Below are 19,966 nucleotides of genomic sequence, written 5' to 3' on the forward strand. Positions count from 1 at the left end.
CTTCTACATCACACTGGTGTTGATTAGTTCTTCATTCCAAGATTTTGGTAACACTCCATTCTTGGCATAAAATCTTTTGGGTTGGAAAGGACCTTTATCAAGCCCAGCTGTTACCCAGCACTGCCAAGCCCACCACTAACCCGTCCCCAAGCGCCACATCTACGCGTTCTTTAAACACCCCCAGGGATGGTGACCACCACTTCCCTGGGCAGCCTGTCGCGGTGCTGGGCAGCCCTGTCAGTGAAGACATTTTTCCCAATATCCAGCCTACACCTCCCCCAGCACAAGTTTTCCCGCAGAGTCCCCTCCCGGCGCTTTCAGACCACATTTTTTGCACCTCTGTGACCAAATGCCCTGACCCCAGAGCCTCCGGAAGGGTCGCAGTGCTCTGCCACTGCAGCCCCCACCTCCCAGCTCAGTTTAAAATGTTCAAGTAAATTGGACAACAAAGTGCCTAACTAATGTGGAGTTAATTGCTTTTTTCCTCTAATGTAAGCAAGAAAATTACTGCTTGTGTCCCACAGCACAAACTGCCCTGGCTATTGTCCAAGGCAAATAACTGCTGTATGGCGACTCCACCAGCAAAAATCTCCTTAAAGATATACATACGTACAAATACATATACACATAATATACATGAGTGTGTCGGGCTAGTCATTTGTGAAGGGAAATCCTTCGCACCGCCAGGTTTGTGCAACACCTTTCTCACTAAAGCGCTGGGGCAGGCAGCGCAGGGGCTGGGCAGCGCGGTGGCACGAGGCCTCGCACGGCCGGGGTCACCCAGCGAGGGCAGGGCCTCCTCCCCGCACCCAGAACCAGGTGCCCCCCGAGCCCCGGCACCCCCCGCCTGGCAGGAGCAGGGGCACGGCGCCCCACAGCCCCCCGCCATCCTCCGCGGGGGTCCCGGCCGGGGCAGGCTGTGGGGCGCGGGCTGTGCCCCCGAGGGGCGGCGGGTGCTGTGCAGAGCTGTCCCCCGTGGGCTGGTGGCCCAGCACCACCCGCCTGAAGCCCCGTGGGGTGGGTCTCTGTGCCCCCTCCAGAGGACCATGGAGAATGTGGGGGCGTAATGGTAGGTGCTGCCCCGGGAGCGTCCCTGAACACGGCAAGTTCCTCCTGTCGTCTTTTGTTGCTACACAGGGTAAAGATACATGACGGAGCTCTCGGTCTCCAACAATAAGCAGGAAGCAACACTCAAAATAGCAGCTGAATGTCCAAACGATGAAGAGCTGAAGGCTTCAGGCACTACCAAATACATTTTGTCATGTTACGCACCACTGCGTTGTGCACCTCCATCTACAAACAGGGAATATTCACAGTGTTTCTCTTGCTGGCAAAGACGGAACCGCATCGCCACCAGTCAGCCTGCAGCCTGCATAAAGAACGATCAACCCTAGCTATCGAGTAAGTACAAACATGGTAGCTCCGTAGGCTCGGGATGAGTGAGACTGAAGATCAGCTCCACTCCATTCTTATTTCAGTCCACACAGGTTGATCAACCCAATCACGAACCAGGTGCAAACCCCTCCGTGCCCCACGAAGGCTGACAGAGAGCCTAACTGTTACAAACCACACAATGCCCCCATCATCATCGTCAATATTTGAGTTTCCTCATCAAGTTTGCAGCATCTGTAATGCATTTGTCTCACTCCCATGTGCTATTCCAACAGCAACGCGTGCCATGCTGAAGCTCTGTAAGAACTGGATTAAAATCAATTAGTTAGTAACTTCTCAAGCGAAGCAACAGAATTGCTGTCCCGAAGATAACCAGTAACGGGATCTGCTCTCAGGTCCAGAATAGTGCCTTTGGAAGTGACTTAAAGGAGATCTAAACCAAGAGCTGTCAGGTTTTCAGCTGAAGAGGGAAGCCAGCTCCAGGGACGGGAGAGATGCTCGGGTCAGTCAGGCTGGCTGCCTGGGTAGCGTGAGCTGCACACAACTTGGAGCTCTGCATCCTACGGTGCTATGGCATACCTAGGGGCAGAGAGTGGGTCACACAGCAGGAGAGGGGGCACAGCACGCTGCCACACTGAAAGGGTCTGGAAGTGAGGAACCCAGCCTGGCCAGAGCGTCAGCACTGCGGGAGTTGTCCTCTCACAATGGAGATGCTCGGGATTACCTCAAGTAACTCGGGACGGCACCTGTAACAGATGGCTCGTTCAGTGTCTGTACATCAAACAGGACAGAGTGAACTACAAACAGACCAGAGGCGGCAGCCAGCAGAGAAGCTGAAGTTCCAAGAGGGAAGAATGCCTGCTAGATTAAATAACTGTTTCAAAGCCTACAGTAGACAGTTCTTCTTATATATTTAAATCAGGTGCTTTTTTTGAAAATAATTGATAAAAATTACCTAGCTTATTCCTCATGAGCTGAAGCTTTTCGATGAAGGCTTGATGTCCTAAAAAGAGAATGAAAAAGAAAAAAAAATGAAGGGAAAAAAAGTTGTCTTACATAAAAAATAGAATTGGTGATCTTTGCCAAGAATTTGCTTCTGTCTTTAAAATTTAAGCAGAAATGGACCTCTGAATATTTGAGGATATTAGAAAAGGGGTGCATAAAATGGGTTGTTTTTTCTCTCTAGGTACTGCAATGTAAATTTTCTCAACCCAGGCAGGTGCACACGAAGCCCTCCACCAACGCTGCGCTGCAGCTCTCCTGTTCCTTTTGCACCAGAAGCCTGCAGGCAGGCTGAAGCAGCCCCCCTGTGTAAGAAAGGACTGCTGAGAAGGATGGTTCAAGTGCAAAAGGAACAACTCAACCCCAGAATCAAGACAATTAAGATCACAGAACAGTAGAGGTAACATCTCAAAGGGGTGACCGTGTGAGGTCTCTTAAGAAAGTATTTCAGCCTGCCAAGACACACGCAGTACCACGTGTACGGTCTCCCACGAGTCTTTTTGTGCTCTCTAAGGAAGGTCAGCACTAGTCCTCCCCCTCCTGCCCGACATATCTGGAACACTTTGGCTATTTACCGCTCTCACGTGCCTTCTTGTGACAGTACATCAGCCGCAGACATACATTCACAGAGCTGCTCTGTATTGACTTGGGAAGGTGTTTCCTTTCTTTTTTAAATAAAAGTGGTTCCTGGCAAGGATTCCTGTGAACGGGAGCTTCACATTGTCACATGCAATAGGAATGTTCTTTCTAGACATGAAGAACGGGGCAACTGCACATTCCCTGTAACAGCAGCTGAAGGAATGTGAGCAGTCCCTTTCCTGAAGAACAGACTGCCTTCTGCTGAGAAACACCTTTCTCAAGAGACACAAGGCTCTTGGGAGCACCCAGCAGCCACAGACAGTTACCTACATTGCTTACACAGCCACTACTCCAACAGGGTCGGTGGGAACAGATATGTAAGTAAAGAAAACTGTTCTCGAAAACCAGAGAACAGAATATGCAGGTACAAAGGCTGTAAGGGAGCGGAAAGACAGGGGTGATGTGTCTGAAAGACCATCTGCACTGGTAGGCTAAAGGCGTATGTCCTTACGGTTTTAAAAGCTACAATGCACAGAGCGGTTGCTGCAGCCAGTAACTCCCCGGGGAAGGCATTCGCAGATACATTACTGGGAAGCAAAGCACGCTGCTGCAAAACCAGTGCACGTAGCAGCCAGGGCAGCTGAGGCAGGAAAGAATCCCTGTATAACCAAGGAGGATTTCCACACACATGGTGCACGCAATAGAATGGAAGTTTAGCCCATGAACAGCTCTGTTTCTTGGATGTTGGATAAAAAGTGCCCACACAGCAGATAAAAATGTTTTCCAATAGAGTAGCAACAGCTGAAAAGACCTGTTTCTAAGACAAACAACACCCGCACAGCGCCCACTGCAGAACTGTTGAGGCTGGAAGGGACTTTGAGGATGTCTGGTCCAACCACCCTGCTCACAGCAAGGTCAGCTACAGCAAGTTGTCCAGGACTGTGTCCAGCTGGGCTTTGAGTATCTCCAAGGACAGGCCATTCCACAACCTTTCTGGGCATCCTCTTGCAGTGCTTGATCACACCGTGTTTTTTGTTTAAGTGGCAGTTCCTGTATTTGAGTTTGTGTCCACTTTTCCTTTCACTAGGCACCACTGAGAAGAGCCTGGGTCTACCTTCAGTCTGAACAGCAGGTATTTATACATGTTGAGGTTACTCCCTGAGCTTTCTCTTCTCCAGGCTAAACAGTCCCAGCTCTCAAGACTCTGCTACTATGACAGATGCTGCAGCCACTTGATCTCAGTGGCCCTTTGCTGGTCATTTACTGGTCTGACCCTGTCCTTACACTGGGGAGCCCAGACCTGGACACAGCACACCAGCGCCGATCACCCCCCTGGACACGCTGGCAGCGCTCCCTCACGCAGCCCGTCCGCTGCCTTTGCTGCAGGGGCACATTCCCAGTCTAGGCTGGTGTTTGCCAGGACCCTCAGGTCCTCTGCAAAACTGCCTTCCAGCTGGTCAGCTGCAGCACGTACTGGCGCATGGAGTCATTTTAATTTACAAACCGGAATGATAGTCAGTAATCGGCTGGTTAACTGCTAGTAGAGTCCTCCTCCTGCTCCTTAGGCAAGTAAGCTGAATTACTATTAATTTTATTTAAAAAGCAGACATTGCACAGTCAAAATACTTTAATATTTTTCCCTCTGACAAAATGACCCTTAACTATTTAGTGGTGTTGGAATGGAAGTGAATGCCCCAGAGGATTTCAGGCTTTTAAGCTTTAAGCCTTTTTTTTCCTCCCCTGTTACTCAAGGCTTTTAAGAGCCAACACAGACATGAAGAATGGTTTTATAGGTCTCCTTTTAAGACTGGGAAAGATGTCAAGAAAACATTCCGCCCCACTTCCTTTTTATATTGGCTCATTTCAAACACCTAGTACAACATCCTTGTCAGACCTTGAACCTGAAATTGTAGAATCCTACAGTTTTGCATGACTCTGTGGTACATTCATCTCACATTCATGCAAAGTATTTTTCAGTAGTGGCTCTGATGACTTTGTGTTCTGTAACAATGCCAAGGTCCACCTTTGCCATGGAATTCAGAGGCAATTCACTTCTTCATTTTTCTTGCTGAACTCTCAGACGTCCCAATTAAGCAGAAAAAATTAAAGGTGTGCTGTGATGAGCTGTGAAACAGCATACAAGCAAGCCTCTTTGCCAAATCCATGTTTTGAAAAGCACTATCCTGTTTAGCAGTTGGTGGAAGGTCGTAAGACCTTATTTTACATAACCACTATTACAAGCTGCTGCTACTAGATAGCTCTTCTCTGTTCGTTTTCGAGTCAAACATGCTTTTTCTCCCCTACCCCCCTTCCTTATGTGCACCTCCCCTATTTTTAAAGCACATGTTCAAAGAAAAAAGTACAAAGTCTGATTATTCTGATAAAATCCTTCTAATTCCCTGGGACTCTTACAGGAGATAAACTTTTCTCAAATTCTGGAACTGACTAAGTTTATAATTTAACTGCACAATCCGGCATTCACTTACTGCCAGCACCTAATCTGTGTTATTGTTATTTATAAAGTGCCTTCTGCTACACAGATTCTGTACATTGTATACTCAAGTTGTTAATGCTAGAAGCTTTATTGGCAAAATTTTCACTTGAACATTCCAAAAGGCTCTAAAGCTATAAAAATTGTAGCTCAGGCACTGTACAGCAGTAACAACACTACTTCACGAGACAATTTGCAACCACAGAACAAGAAATCATACTTCTCTGGACATTCAACCTCTTGCTTTTACGACTGTAAAACAATTTACACAGCAAATCACCAAAAGAGATCGAGCTACACTATTTCTTTGTCAGACTGCCCTGTTAAGCAGTAAGGGGTGTTTGCACAGAGACGAAACCACAGATACCAGTACTGTGATCATCTTTTGCAGCAATACAGGAAACAAGCTAGGAAGACTTGCTCAGTTCCAAAGGTATCTGGACTTTTCTAATTGTGATCACAGCCCAAGTGCCGTTATCATTAGAAAAAGACTAAAATAGCTTCATCATCTATGTATTGTTTAGTCGGCTTGATTACTGCAGCTATTGCACTTAAACAGATCACACAGTGACTCCACAGAAGTGTCGCTGTTCATCAGTACCCACCTTCTTCAAACCGAGCTGCCAAAACTTTTAAGACAAAATGTTTCATCTAAAAGTGAGAACTTCCTGCTCCGCAGGGTAAAAAAGCAGCCTGTGATTCACTTCTCTGATAAAACTTGTACTAAGCACACAAGCAAATGACAAGGTGCTCTCTTCCCAGGGGTCTGCCTACCATACTGCCCTCACTGCAGGTTTTTCTTAGTACACTGAATGTTTTCACCTGCTTTAAATGCTTTTATGTTAAGACAGAGACAGCAAAATGAGGTAATACAAGATTTAGTCTTTACATGCTGCCCTGGCACTATGGGCTTACATCAGTAATGCAGGCTTCTTGCACACTTGCACTCAAGTCTGGTTGTTTGTAGACTATGCGAGTGTCACTAGGTGACACGCAGGCAAGCAGATATTCGCGCTTGTCCTTGGGCTGCAGGGACTTCAGTGGCCATAGTCAAAGGCGCCGTCTTCGCGTTCTCCCAGAAGGGCCTTCCCAGCATCGCCTGCCAGTACATTATAGGTGAGATTTAAAAGGCCGAAGTTTGGTACCACCTTGAGCTGCCAAGATTAAGATGAACTGCTCTAAGCAGAACAGATCTGCACAGAAACCACAGACCTTTTCATGCAGGCACAAAGGTATTTAAGTATTAATAACTATCTGTGCCCAAGGAAGCAAGATACTTAATTATCTTTGGAGCTATACAAAATTTTAAAGCAAGAGACATCAACAGCCAGCCCGCCCTTCTCCTCCTGTCCTGTCCTGGCTAACAGCAAACTCTCCCAAGCAGGTGAGGTGGGCTGAAGAGGCAATTTCTCTGTGCCAGCGCTGCCTGCAGGTAAGCAGGCTGCCTCTCCTTGCCCCAGTGGCAGCCAGTGTCAGTCAAGAGACAGTGAAAAATTTCAGTGAACTACAGTATTACCAGAAGCGTTTCCAATACCTTGAGAGCGCAATTTAAAAGAGGATCACACAGAGGATGTAACTAGAAAAAATATCCTGCACAAAGGCATGAACTGACCTGGCACGTCCAGGAGGTGGCTCACGGGCACGCTGATTGCAAGGCCCATTTCCACAGCGTGAATTCTTATGTTCTTATTGAATATATCACCACTTGTGAAATACAGTACACTGCAATATTACTTTTCTCCAGGGGGCCAGTCTGGAGTAAGAGAGAGAAGTAAAAAAAAATACACAGAAGACAAATACGAATAGAAGCCATTTGGAATTCAGGCACTCGGCCATTCTTCTCGATTTACTGCCCATGAAGTGCACAGATACAGAATTCTGTGCATTTATTTCCCCAGAAACCTGATGCTTGGCTGCAACACATATCAACGGAAAGTACCGCACACCTGCCTCGGCCTGTGAATTACTGGTGTTCAACCAGTGGCTATGGTGCTGGAGGCCTGCTCAGAGCTAACATTAAAGCATCCGAGCAGCGTGATAAAGCAGCTCATAATTCTGGACATGGACATAAAGCAGCCTGTTTTGCAGTTGTGAGGCGAGATGGAATTCTTGCTCACAACCCGCTGCAGAGATCAGCAGCTGTACAATGGCTTCACTACAAAACAAAGGACCTGGGTACCCTGTGTTTCACACACGGGAGGAGACACCTGAATGCACATCTTCAATCAAACGCTTGTGATGGAGCGGAGATCTAGCGTACTTGCCAGGTCTGCTGTGGATAGGCTGTTCCATCTTCTTTATTGGGTGGGTGACGGACACCCTAAGAGAAAGCAAATAAAGCAAAAAATGCAAAATTGAGAGAGTCTCACAGAGTTTCATAAAACTCCCCACCACTTTTTGAAGTGCACATCTCTAAACACTTCTAGTTCTGTGACCACAGGCTGTCTTGAAATGCTGGTAACAGATGGTGCTCGTTAAACTAGAATGAAATCGTAACATACAAGTTTCACAGTCTCAAAGGGATTTGCCACATGGACATGACAAATCAAAAAGAAGCAGCAAAATACTTTCAGAAGGTCCTGAAAGCTTTCAGCAACAGCATGTTAACATAGCTCATCTACACCTTACTTCTGTCCCCTGCACTGAGTGCAAGACTGCTTTCAGCTGGTTACTGAAATCCACCTCCATGAGGGTCAACTTATATCTGCACGCTGGGGCTGATCACCCGTCAGCCTGGAGGGCAAAGTTAATGCCCTGCCAAACTGCTTAGTTCAGTATTTTCCAAGAATATCTGGGTGTCATATGACTGCGCATAAAACTCAAGTTGACAGAAAAGGAAGGCTCTTTCTTGAGAGCTCCTCTCTTGCTTTTCACATCAAACTGCTTTGTAGCCCCTGTGTGATCCACTTTTCAGCTTTGTTGTTTCATGTCTTGTCTGTAATCACCTAAAATGATCAGACAGTATGTGGAGCAGGGAAAAAAAAAAAAAAAAAAAGAGAGAAAAATAAATTAATGATTAGACATGTTCGCACAGGAGAGTCTTGTAAGATGTATCCTCCAGCTTCACGCTGAGATTTCCCCTTCTATTCTTAGCTTTATTTTGAAAGCCAGATATTGCCTTTGCTTTTTAAGTTACGTGGTCTGTCTCCCGTACCAAGGATTTGCTCTGCTGAAATTCTCAGCTGTAATCACACTTCTGTTCTCTGCAACATTCCTTCCTTACCTTCTGCTTTGAAGGCAACGATTACAAAATCCTCTCTAAAACCTGTCAGGATTACACAGAGCAAGTGGTCAAACTGTTAATGAGCTTGTAGGGCTCTGAATGCAAACTGGGATGCAGTGTCTCTGCTTTGGCACACAGATGCGCACTCAGCTTTACATCAACACAACACTCACGCTCTTAACTCATGGGCAAGAACAGGAACTATTCCTCCTCTCACAATGTAACTGTCCTGGGAAATCTGCTAAGTCTAAAAGCACGTGCCAGACAGCAGGCAAAAAATAGTACAAGCACTAATGGCAGCGATTTAGGGAAGCTCATCTGATGTGCACCCCCGTGGATAAATCACATCTTGAAGCATCTCTTTTCATTTACCCAGCTAAGCAGGGAGGTTTCTCCAGGAAGCGGGGTTTTCCCAGGATTATCATGATCCCGTAGGTTAGACCACCTCAAACCTCTGCACATTAAAGGCAATTTTGGACAGGGTTTCACCACAGCCTCCCAAGTTAACCCCCTTCTCCTGCTGCTGCCTCTGAGCTCTGGAACACAAACTGAATTGTAGTCCAAAACACCCAAGCAGCTGCCTCTCCCACATTCCTCAACTAGATCTGTGCTGGTAAAGCCACAACTGGCATCAGCACAACTTCAGCCTCTTTTACGTGCTTTCCCTCAGCTGAGATTTTTAACTCAGAAGTGGTGATGCTTTCACGTACCCCTCCTAAAGGCCAAGAAAGCTATCATGTAACTCTCCCTCGGACATCCCTGCGAGCGAAACCAGCGAAAACAAATTCCGTCTGGATTATTTTAGCACTTCCAAGTGAAAAAGACGACATCATGTCCTGTAACAACTTCATTCATCCTGGGACACCAAACATCTTTAAGCATTTACACCTTCCAAAAGATTAACTTAATATTTTTATTCTTTAGCAGGAATTCATGCAGCAGAGCCTTTTGCTTCATGGCCCTCCAGGATCGCTCCTCCAAGGGATTTCACAAAGCCATTACTGTGACTGGTGGAACTTGCCACTCCCCATTTCCACTCACTGTTGCTTACAGCTTCACTTTGCTGTTAGAACTGGCTTTCACGCAGCCTGCAAGGCTAAGATAGCTGCAGCCTGTAAAGAAACCTCTTCAGTGAAGCAAGACAACACACCAGCCCCATGCTCCAAAAAATAAAAGCTGTGCTGTGAGCAAGGGACCTAACAAAATGCAATGCCAGAACTTGCTGTGCTTACCAGACACCCCCCGTTATTCTGTATTACACCCCAAGCCTATCATCGTATCCTCTATCCCACTCTGCAACAAAATCCACAGGAAAGGAGAAAAAAAGTACATTAAACATTATACAAAACAAGGTGGAGATGCACCTGAAATCAGAAATTGTGCTATTCTGTCCTAAACATCTTGAAACTACTTGGGGGGAGTGGGGGGTGGGGAATGTGGGCTGAAGAAATGCTGCAGTACCAGGCTCCTGGAGGAATACAGGCAATACAAGGACAAGTGTCATGACTGTGATGTCAGCAGGATTCAACTACAAAATGTACAGGAACAACTACAGAAATACCTGTAGATTTTCTAGCACTGAAATCTTTACAAGAGTAATTCACTAGGCAGGGAACCCTCTCGAAAAACACACAAAACCACATTAACTCTGACTGTCTAAGCAACAAATTTTGTCCACATTCTAACTTCCTTCTTGAGATGTAACGTCCCCCACATCTCCAGCCTCCCAAAAATCCACTTACCATGAATTCTGTTTCATGTTTTGGCAGCAGCTGTGACCACACTGCCCTTTTCTTCAGTTGTTCTATAACCTGATGCAGAAATTTTAGCTAGAAACAGTAACAGAATCAGAAAAAAACCAAAAAAACCCCAACAAAAAATTACTTTACAAATACTAAGAATCCTGCTTGTTTACCAAATCATTGCTCACATGTGTACTGCACATTGCTGTAAATATGTCTTTCTATATGAAATGTGACTGAAGGAAAGGATTACAACAACTGCAAGAAAAACTAATAAAATTAAAAACTGCCCATAAATCTTCCACTGAACTCACTCTCAGCCTGCTCTAGTTAGAAATGAGAACTTTTTTCTGAGTTTGAGGCCCAGTTTTCAAAGTAATTAATTTGTAGGAACTATGTAAAAAATGCAAGATTCCATTAGGATTTCCCTACAGTCATCCCAGAAAAATTACAAACCACCCTAAGGTGTTTGTATCTCCTCTAAGCGGTCACGACTGCATGACGAGATGCTCTGTTTGACTTTAATTGCTGTTTTATTCAGCTATTTGTTGCAATTAGAGGTTGCAAAATTATACAAAATTGGGGGCCGGGGGAAAAATGGACAAGAGTAAATATACAAAGTATTTCTGCAAAAAGAACAAAACATGAAATACAGAGACAGGGAAGTGGCTGCAGCTTCTTAAACTGAACATGTTGATCCCAGAGAACTGGCTACTGTTCCCAGGATAAAATCAACCATAAAAAGCTGCACTGGGAGCCTGAGATGACATTATTTAAACCCTTCTGGTGGCAAGGCACAGCAGGAATCCACAGTGACAGGAAGACACGTAGCTGTTGGGATGAGCTGGGCACAGAACTCGGGTGTGTCAGGAGAATATCCATCCTCCTGCTTGACTCTGCACTTAGGGAGTTCACACAAAGAACTCTGGGTGAGCACTGCTGCCTGTTTTAAAGCAACAAGTCAAGTCAGGCTTTGCTTCTGAACTCTGGCACTAGTCACTGACTCAGCACTGACAGATGTTCACCCAACTGGTCCTTCAAAGTGTGGGTTTCTTGCACAAACCCACCCGTAACTGGCCAAGCTTTGCAAAAAACTGATCTTTAGGTAGAAACATCGTTTTCCTTCAAACAAAATGAGTTAGCATTGCCCTGCATCTCAGAAACCACTCAAGAACTTCCTACTATACTTTACAGTAAGGAAGTACAGGTGCTCTGAAAGTAAAACAGTAATCCATGCTATTCTTTATAGGGGGAAAAAAGATAGTATTTGCGGGCGTTTGAGCCCTGCACCGGCCAGCCGAGCGAATGCTGGAACAGCGGGCGGGATTGCAACACGCCTGCTATTCCGGCGGGACCCCAGGGAGCCACGCGGCCCGCCCCGGGAGGCGGGCACCCCCCGCGCCGCACCGCCCCACCGACACGCACCAAAGCCGCGGCCCCGCCCGCAGCTGCCGCAGGCCGCGGTGCAGGTGCAGGTGCAGCAGCCCGCCAGGCCGCAGCGGCAGCGCGGCCGGCACTAAGCCGTCCCCGAGGGCCGCTGCCTGGCGCTGGAGCTCCCCGCAGCCTCCGGCAGCCCCGGGGCCCCCGCCGGGCCGGGCGCTCCCTCAGCCGCCCCGCCGCAGCGGCACAGCCGGAAGTGGCGCGCAGCGCTTCCGGTAACGTCAGCAGCGCCGCCGGCTGCAGGGCGCATGCCCGACCCCTCGCGCTTGGCAGCGCTGCGCTGCGATTGGCCACCTTCGCCGCGCACATGCGCACTGCCGCCCCCCAGCGGTGCCCCCAGGCCGGGCCGCGCCGCGCCGCCCCAGGCCGAGTCCCCTGCGGGCCGGGCAGCCCCGGGGTGGCTCCGTGAGCGCTCGTTGCGGCCGGGGCCCTCTGGGAGGCCCGGGGGCACCGCGGCGCGGCCGCCAGGACGGAGCAGGACCGGCGCATGCGTGAGCGGCGCGGCTCCCCACCGCCCCCTGCCGGCCACCCCGCGCCCCGCCGGGGTCGGACCCTTCCTCGGGCGCTGCCCCCACCGCGGGCCCCGCTCCCAGCCCCCAGGGACCCCCAGGCCCCAGGGACATCCTGGCCCACCCAGCCTCCCCCTTCCGCCTCCCCAGGCTGCCCTAAGGGCCCCCAGACACCACCACCTCGCCTCGCCAAATCCCCCCAGCTTCCCCAGACCCCCCTCAGCCCCACGTCCTGCCCTCCCAGGTCCCCTTCAGCCTCCCTCCCGCCTCCCCAGGTCGCCCTAGATACCTGCAGACCCCTCCCAGCCTCCCCAAACCGCCCGAAGGCCCCCCCAGTCCCCCACCTCAGTTCCCAGCCCGGCCCCCCAGGCCCCCTCCAGCCGCCCTAGCCACCGCCACAGGCTGCACCCCCGCGGTGCTGAGCACCCGCAGACCCTGGTGCTAAAAGGTTCTGAAGAAATCCATGAGGAGATTCGTCCCCCTCTGTAACAGCACCGGGCATTTTCCAGCATCTCCTGATGAGGCAGGGGGGCAGGCAGCGATGGCATCCCTGCAGGGGGTTACCTGCTGTTACCGTGGCAGGACCTGGGCAATGCTGAAACGGGGACCAAGGTCGAGTTCCAGGGAGGGGAATAGCCTGAAAAAGAAAAGCATCAAGAAAAGCCAAAGGGGATGCTGCGGGGAGCCCCGGCCCGGCCGTAAGGAAGAACCTGGCTTCTAGTCACGGCCTCAGGCACAGAGAAGGGTGTTACTGCAGCCTGTAGGAGAGCTGCTTTTAATTACCACCTTTAATTACCCAAACTGATGTCAAAGCAGAAGGGACTAGAGCTGTCTATCTATAGCACAGCAAACTATGGAGCATACGTAAAGTTAAACCCACCCACAAAAACCTGAACAACGAAAAGCACTGAGAATGCAGGTAAAGGAAAGGGAGCTTCAGTAAGGGAGCGATGCGGCTCTGAGTAGGGTGAAGCAGCTCCTTCCATCGCAGTTAAGGTTTGGAAAGGTGCTCTCCCGACAGGGTGACCGGCCCCAGCACTCCTGGCTGGTTCTGCAGGGTAACCCTCCGAGAGAAGCTGCCTGCCCTGGCGGTACAGCTGGGTTCGCTGTAGTTGTTTTCTTTGAGGCAAGTGTCTTGAGTACGGAAGGCACCTGAGAGGTGTCTCTTCGAGCAGAGGGAAGAAGAAGGGCTGTCCCTCTTCTAGGTAGAGAACTGTAGAATAAGTGTGTGTATAATTCGCCTTTGAAGGTGAACTACTGTGGCTGGAATTAAACAGCAAGTTGTAAATGAGCAAAAGGGAGAAACAGCAAGATATGGATCTAACTCAAAGCTGCTTCCACCTCCAAACAAGAGAAATCCTGTTTCTCTCACTAAGGATAAATGTCCTTCCTCTTACTACTGCCTTGGTAGTTAGCATCACCGGCATCTCTCTATGTAACAGAAAATTAGACATAAATAGAGAAATAAATTTATGTACCTACAAAATATATTATTTTTGAGCTCAGGCAAATCACTTAATTCTACAAACACTTCCCACCACGCTGTGCTTGAGCAGGCTGTATCCCCTTAGGTGTAGGTTTTCAGCCAGGGGACGGCGAGGACAGCACCTGCCTTGGAAGAGCAGCAAATTACACTCAGTGGAAGCCAGAGGTCCCTCAATTACAGGCATTGCAGAATGCGGTACTTACATGATACCTACTCACACATCAAGTTGATGACAAAGAGGTATTTGTTACTTAGACGATGACGAGTAAATGGCAAAAATGTGCAACTACAGTGTTCCTGTCTCTTGCGAGGAAGTGGGTTGATCTGAGAGGCATTTTTCTAAGTCAGGAAAAAGCAGAGGCAGCAGCTTCACAGGAAGGAACATACTTCGAACTTGAAAACCCTGCTCCACAGAAAGAAGCTTGCTGTTCTGCACAGCTGGTCAGAACGGGACTTGGGTGCATAACAGCAGCATATCAAAAGCAGTATTTAGTGACTTTTAATGAAAACAACCACCGCTCCGTAACGCATTGGGTGTTGTAGGCCTGTTTTAGTCCAGTTACTGTGCTAGGAGCACCGCGGACTGGCATTACTGTGTGCTACCGCACTGTCACTGGTGTATGCATAAGCCCAAGTCTCTGCTATCGCACAGCTATCTGTGCAGCTGGATAGGTAGTAACTCATGAGAGCAAAATCCAGAGCGTAACAACCACATAACGCATCAGTTGTGACACTCCTTTGCCCCGAGAGCACAAATCATACTGGAACCTGCTGACTTCAAGGAAACCTCTGGAACCACTTACAGCCTATTACTATTAATACTGGAGGCAGCAATGGTTTGGAGGGCCCAGAACAGCAGGGGAGAAAGGTGCTCCAGGAAAAGGAGCATTGGTGATTTGTCACCCTGATCGCTGTTACTAGCAGCGTGAACACCACCCCTCCTCACCACAAGAAACAAACAGGGTTTCTCTTGTTTGGAGACACAGGGGCAGCTGTAAGCTGGTTCCACTTGATTTTACTACTTCAGTCAGTTTACCTTTTTGTCTTGTCTTGAACTTACACATACTGTCTTTTTCCTTTTCACACATGCCATCTGATAACAGAAAGAGTGAAAACAAAGCTAAGCCAGGAACAGTCAGCAATATTCACATGGTTGGAATGGCTTATTTATTCCTCTGTGCTAGCCTAAGGAACGAGAAATAAGACACGATTCTCATCCAGGTAACTCAGGACTGTCACTCAGGCTGGGACGCCTCCTTCTGGAGGAGTTTCTGGTGATATCAAGGGTCCCTCAACTGCATTTCTGCTCCATTATTTTATCCAGTTCATTAGGTAATATTCAGAAAAACCTGTTCACCCATCCTCTCTCATGTTACTTGTCACTATTTGTTATCATTGGTTCCATCTCTGTAGCAAACAGATAAACTTTGCATTTAATTTAAAGAAGTTACTATAACATTTAAGCATCAGTTTTTATCACCCTCTTTTTATTTTTTTTTTCCTTAAAGGAAAGGTCTTAGTACACCACTTGCTCCAATACACTGCAGTTAAAACTTTTTGGAAACAGTAAATTCAGTGTTTAAGCTTTGGTTATTGGATAGGGAGTCCCCTAATATCTCACTATAGCGTCGTCTGTTGGAGTTATTTTTGTTCTGGGTCAATCATATTATTGCTAACAATAATTTTAATAGGAAGAAAGGGAAATCTGTGTGTGATTCACTACTATGCATTATTCAGCACTTGGTAAACATCCAGTGCACAGCTCTTTCCTAGCATCTCAGAGCACTGGCAAGAGGCACTGCAGATCCAACATTTTGGGGATAAGAATTTCATTCATTTAGCCCATCCCCAGTCATTAAAACATGCTTCATGCAAGGCAAAGCAGCTTGAGAGCCAGAGCTGCAGAAGCTGCCCAGCTGCTGGGTATGTTCATTTGGAAACAATCAGACTAAATCGCTCTCCACAGCTGAGAAAAGCAGTGCTGAGACAGAGAAAAGCAATGCCGAGATCTGCCCCGTTCCACATTGCTATCCCAAGTTGTCGGGCTCCCTCCAAACAGGCAACTGGAGGAGACTGAGCCCCTTAGTAATAGCCTGGTGATGGCTGCCAGGAATCCCATATTTTCATTCCTGAGTAGCAGCAGAGGGAATTGGTGTAAGAGTGAGGATGCTGAAAATGTGCCGGACAGAACAGTAGGTTCTGTCAGAGGCAGCAGCACCACGCTCGCCCATACGATGCGGCTCCTTAGCGACATCCTTAGGTGTCACTGACACAAACCCCCACAGCATGGGCTTGCTGGCATCAGCTGTGTCATTTTATAGAAAAAGTAGGTCAAATCTATTCTTGTGACTCACATTTATTTCTACAAAATACAGACTTGGTTATCGAGGGTTCGGGTTCACCTTTGCTGAGGAACAAGAGACTGTCAGACAAATCCATAAGGTTGTACTGACTGAAAGACACAAGCTCTTATTGATGTAAGTGCTAGTGCTGTGCCATGGTAAACCCTGGGAAAATCTGACATCAACACTGAGCAGACGTCTGTAAAATATTCTGACATGCTGTGTTATGTTAGCATGCATCACCTGAAACAGGTCTTCAGGCCGCAGTTGTAGCGTCACATTACCAGTGTGTGGAGACAGCCTTGGCCAAGAAAGCTTTCAAGCTAAAAAGCCCCTTTGGTGTTTTCCTTCCCATAAAAAAAACCAAACAACAAACCAACCAAAAAACAACCAACCAAAAAACCCCCACCAAAACCAAATAGGATTGGTTGCATAAGTCAGGATTACTCTTAGAAAATCACATTCAGGGCATTTGTGTCTTAACAAGCCTGAGTGAAATCAGAAACTAATGAATTTGGGAATTTTGCTACTGGCATTCCCCCCAGCTCTCCCACCCCCACCCCCCACCCCCAATTCCCTTGCAGGAAAAGTACTGTATAGCAAATGGATTCTATAGAGACTCAGTGCTGTAGTTAAATCCCCGTGCTCAGCAGCTGTCGCTCCTCTCTTTATATATGCACAAGTATTTGGAGCCAAAAGGGGCGACTGCACTTGCACAAAGAGAAAGCTGCTCTGGCTTTTGTATTTCCCTGTGCTGACACGCACATCCGTGCGCTCTGCAGAAAGCACTCCGAGCGTTTCTGGGCTTTTACTCATTACAGCAAGTATTAAAAAGAAGAAAAAAAAAAACCAAAACAAAACAACCCCAAAATGTCAGACACAAGAAATATTTGCCTCGGCCCAGTATCAGCTTTCCGGCAGGAGTGGAAGGGATTAATGGCTGCTGGCAGGCGGTACGGCTTAGCTGAGGCAAGTGCCTCAGGAAGACAGAGAGCTCCAGCAGGCTCACAGACATAACTCACACCAGATGCCCTTGCTCTGGGTTCTCTTTCTCTCCCCTGGTGTGATAAAGATCCTGATTTATTAGTGAAGATACAGCAGCACCCTCTTCCCAAGCGGTGTGCTGTCTTTACAGCCTGCTGGGGTTCTCATTAATACTCCCCATCCCTCCCATTTCAGAAAGAGCAACGGTACGAGGCAGAGGAGAAGCTGTTGCCTAGAGATCAGACCATGATGCTGATACCCAGGCCACGCTGTTTGCCAAGCATGATTAACCAAACCCAAGCAATTTCTGCATGGATTATTTGATTGTAAACAGGTTTATAGGGTGGCAGCATTAAAACGAGCAGGAAGGACAGACGGCATCGCTGTTCCTCCGCACGCCGTGGCAGCACACGCCATCCGTTCAGCTCTGCAATCCGCACGCTTCAAATCCCGGGCTCATCGTAAAGGTGGGAAATATTTTCCAGAAGCAGATTTGGATTTTAAATATTGGCTTTCCTAGCACTATTGTCTTTCTTATTGTGCCCTTGGTGAATCCCGGCTGGCCACAGCCTGCTGTCTGGGGCTGGAGGGTTGTGTGATGTTCAGGACCGGTGACGACTCGCCCAGCCTGCAGCACGCTGCAGCACATACACCAACAGCACCTGGGTTCTAAATGGCACTATTTGCATCCAGCACTTCACACATACAGGATGAGCCTGTAACATAAATAACACTACCCCATCTCCCACTCATTTATGTAATCGCTGCCTCCACACAAACACGTGGTTAAATAGACGCCGCAGGAAAGCCCCAGTGGCTCAGGGCTTGCGGCTTGCTACCAGGCCCATCAGCTAACCCAAATCCTGACGCACAGACACTTATCAGGTCATGCAGGCTGACTCGCTCTTGTCTGGTGCAAAGCCGATCTTATTAATTTGCTGGGCAGGATCCCTGGGACCTTTCCGACCCACCACTGATCATCTGGCCCAGGCCCGTAAACAAGTCACGCTTTCAGCATCATGAAGTTACCCATGGATAATCCGAAGGGTCATCCACACTGGCTGTTCTGTTGGACAAGCCCACAATATTCTATATCCACATACCCTGTTCTTAATGCAGGGAGGACCATGGGCCAAGTTCAGGCTGGTGGAGCCTTTCTTGGGGAAAACAGGGCAACAGCTGGCATCTGACAAGGGACATAAAGCCCGAGAACATGAAAAGCAACTTGATCTCTACTCGCTGAAACTCCTTCACAGCCATGAACCACTTGGGATTCATTCATGTCACTGGGTAAGACTTTGCTTTCAGGTAAATTTAAGCTAATTGCTTCTTCTGGCAGTTTGTTTCTCTTACTAGGCTCAGGTTGTTAAAGGTCTGGAACAAAATTTAAGGTAACAGCATTTGTAGACAGCTCATTATGAGATAAGTACAAGCATGCTGAGACATTTGAAAGCTGGGAAAAGCAGGTACGTTTTTACTGAATTATTAATTGTAATTACTAAATATACACACCGTCCTAAGTGCAGGGCACTAGCCCAGACTTCTGTTGAAGAAAGGCAGTTGGGTGGACAGCAGGACAGAAGCCACACAGCAAAACCCACCCGCAATGCAATATAACACATGCCTGAAATCTCCTTCTGGAACAAGTACAGAAGGCTTCACAAGCTGCAAGTATCCCGCACACATGCATCGGGACACCCTGCCTGTGCAGGGATCTTGCTGCAACTATCTATTTTTGTCACCTCACAATTAGATTCTTTGTGGGACTGAACCTCAGAACTACTGGGGAGCAAAAGGTAATGTGGATCCTGCTCACCCAGCCACGTGTCTCTGTGAGAAAGCACCACATAGCCGCCCTGAGCCCTGCATTCGCTGCCAGCAGGCTCTGGGTGGAATTCAAGATGTTTGGTTTTCATCTGTCAAGCACCGAGTTCTTCAGCAGCAGTGGGTGCCATAGCCCAGTGCCAAAATGCAGCAGCTGAGACCAGAGAGAGGAATGAGTTTGGGGTGTTGTTCATGTGAGGAGGAGTGAACTGATGGCAGAGAATTCTCTATGGAGCTGCTGTAGCCTTCAAATTGTTAGCTAAGTCGGCTAAAGCCAAAAGTTAATAGTCTCTTCATGTGCTGAAATACGCATCAATATTTCATCGGTTGTAGGAAAGTGTGGTCTAAGGAAAAAGAGAAAGTATTTCAACATCAACAGCTCTGTTATGTATTTTAATGTATGGCACGAGCCTTTCAGCACCTTCAGAACTTACACTGCCACCAGTCAAGTCACAGCTACATTTGTGCTGTTGTTAAAGTTGGGCCAGAACCCTTCCTCTGAGTCTTAAACTGTCTCACATCCAAAGTGTTCGGAGTGTAAACGTGGTCTAGAGCACTTCCCAGCCCTGAAATGTCTAGCACCGAACAGCCCTGTAGTGGCTGACACATTGGGATCTGCCTGGTGCAGAGTGAACAGGTACGTAACGATGTTCTTAGCTCCAAATGTCTATTTAAAGACTCCGCCTCCTCTCCCTGTTCTAGACCGTTTTGGCTTTTTTGTACTTTCTCCCCCTCCTTCTCCCCCCATTTCTCCCTGTCTAACCATCCCCCATCTCTAAAGGCAAGACACTTCTCTGCTGTCAAAGCCCCTTCTTTTGTCCTCGTGCTGGAACAGTGCCGCAGCGCTCTCTGCCAATGCCCTTGCCTCCAGACCCCCAGCTCTCACCCACAGCACCCGGGGGCTGACCCACACCTTGCCTCCAGACCCCCAGCTCTCACCCACAGCACCCGG

At 48.1% G+C, this 19,966-nt stretch overlaps 1 protein-coding gene and 1 long non-coding RNA gene across 15 annotated transcripts in view; both read right to left on the reverse strand.

Moving 5' to 3' along the window:
- Window positions 1-464: 464 nt before the first annotated feature.
- LOC121097502 (60S ribosomal protein L22-like) lies at window positions 465-12,417 on the reverse strand. 12 transcript variants are annotated; one of them, XR_005830978.1, is made up of 7 exons: window positions 11,855-12,392; window positions 10,430-10,516; window positions 7,644-7,784; window positions 7,077-7,217; window positions 6,380-6,563; window positions 2,117-2,395; window positions 465-1,971 (listed from the first exon to the last, which is right to left on the reverse strand). XR_005830978.1 is itself a non-coding variant. In XM_040614557.1 (5 exons), coding segments are annotated over exons 1-4 (648 nt in total). In that variant the 5' UTR covers window positions 12,359-12,417; the 3' UTR covers window positions 5,532-6,563; window positions 7,077-7,216. The 12 variants fall into 12 exon arrangements, 5 of the variants coding, with proteins under 5 accessions (XP_040470491.1, XP_040470488.1, XP_040470489.1 ...); XR_005830980.1 differs by having other exon boundaries at window positions 465-1,698; window positions 2,348-2,395; window positions 11,855-12,384; XR_005830979.1 differs by having other exon boundaries at window positions 2,348-2,395; window positions 11,855-12,384.
- A 4,378-nt stretch (window positions 12,418-16,795) lies between these two features.
- Window positions 16,796-19,966, reverse strand: part of LOC121097385 — a 51,762-nt gene continuing 48,591 nt past the window's right edge. For all 3 annotated transcript variants that reach the window (XR_005830939.1, XR_005830938.1, XR_005830940.1), the window contains one exon: window positions 16,796-19,927. This is a non-coding gene — a long non-coding RNA (uncharacterized LOC121097385). The remainder of the gene's footprint in view (window positions 19,928-19,966) is intronic.

Source organism: Falco naumanni, chromosome 14 (assembly GCF_017639655.2).
Source record: "Falco naumanni isolate bFalNau1 chromosome 14, bFalNau1.pat, whole genome shotgun sequence".
In the NCBI taxonomy this organism is placed as follows: domain Eukaryota; kingdom Metazoa; phylum Chordata; class Aves; order Falconiformes; family Falconidae; genus Falco; species Falco naumanni.

What these genes read in the sequence shown, in the direction of transcription:
- LOC121097502 (XM_040614554.1), bottom strand. Translation starts at nt 12,358, where the DNA reads ATGCGCCGGTCCTGCTCCGTCCTGGCGGCCGCGCCGCGGTGCCCCCGG. An exon ending in CGGGCGGGGCCGCGGCTTTG is followed by an intron (nt 10,517 to 11,854) that starts GTGCGTGTCGGT and finishes TACTGTTTCTAG; the next exon opens with CTAAAATTTCTGCATCAGGT. An exon ending in AACATGAAACAGAATTCATG is followed by an intron (nt 7,785 to 10,429) that starts GTAAGTGGATTT and finishes GCTTTCTCTTAG; the next exon opens with GGTGTCCGTCACCCACCCAA.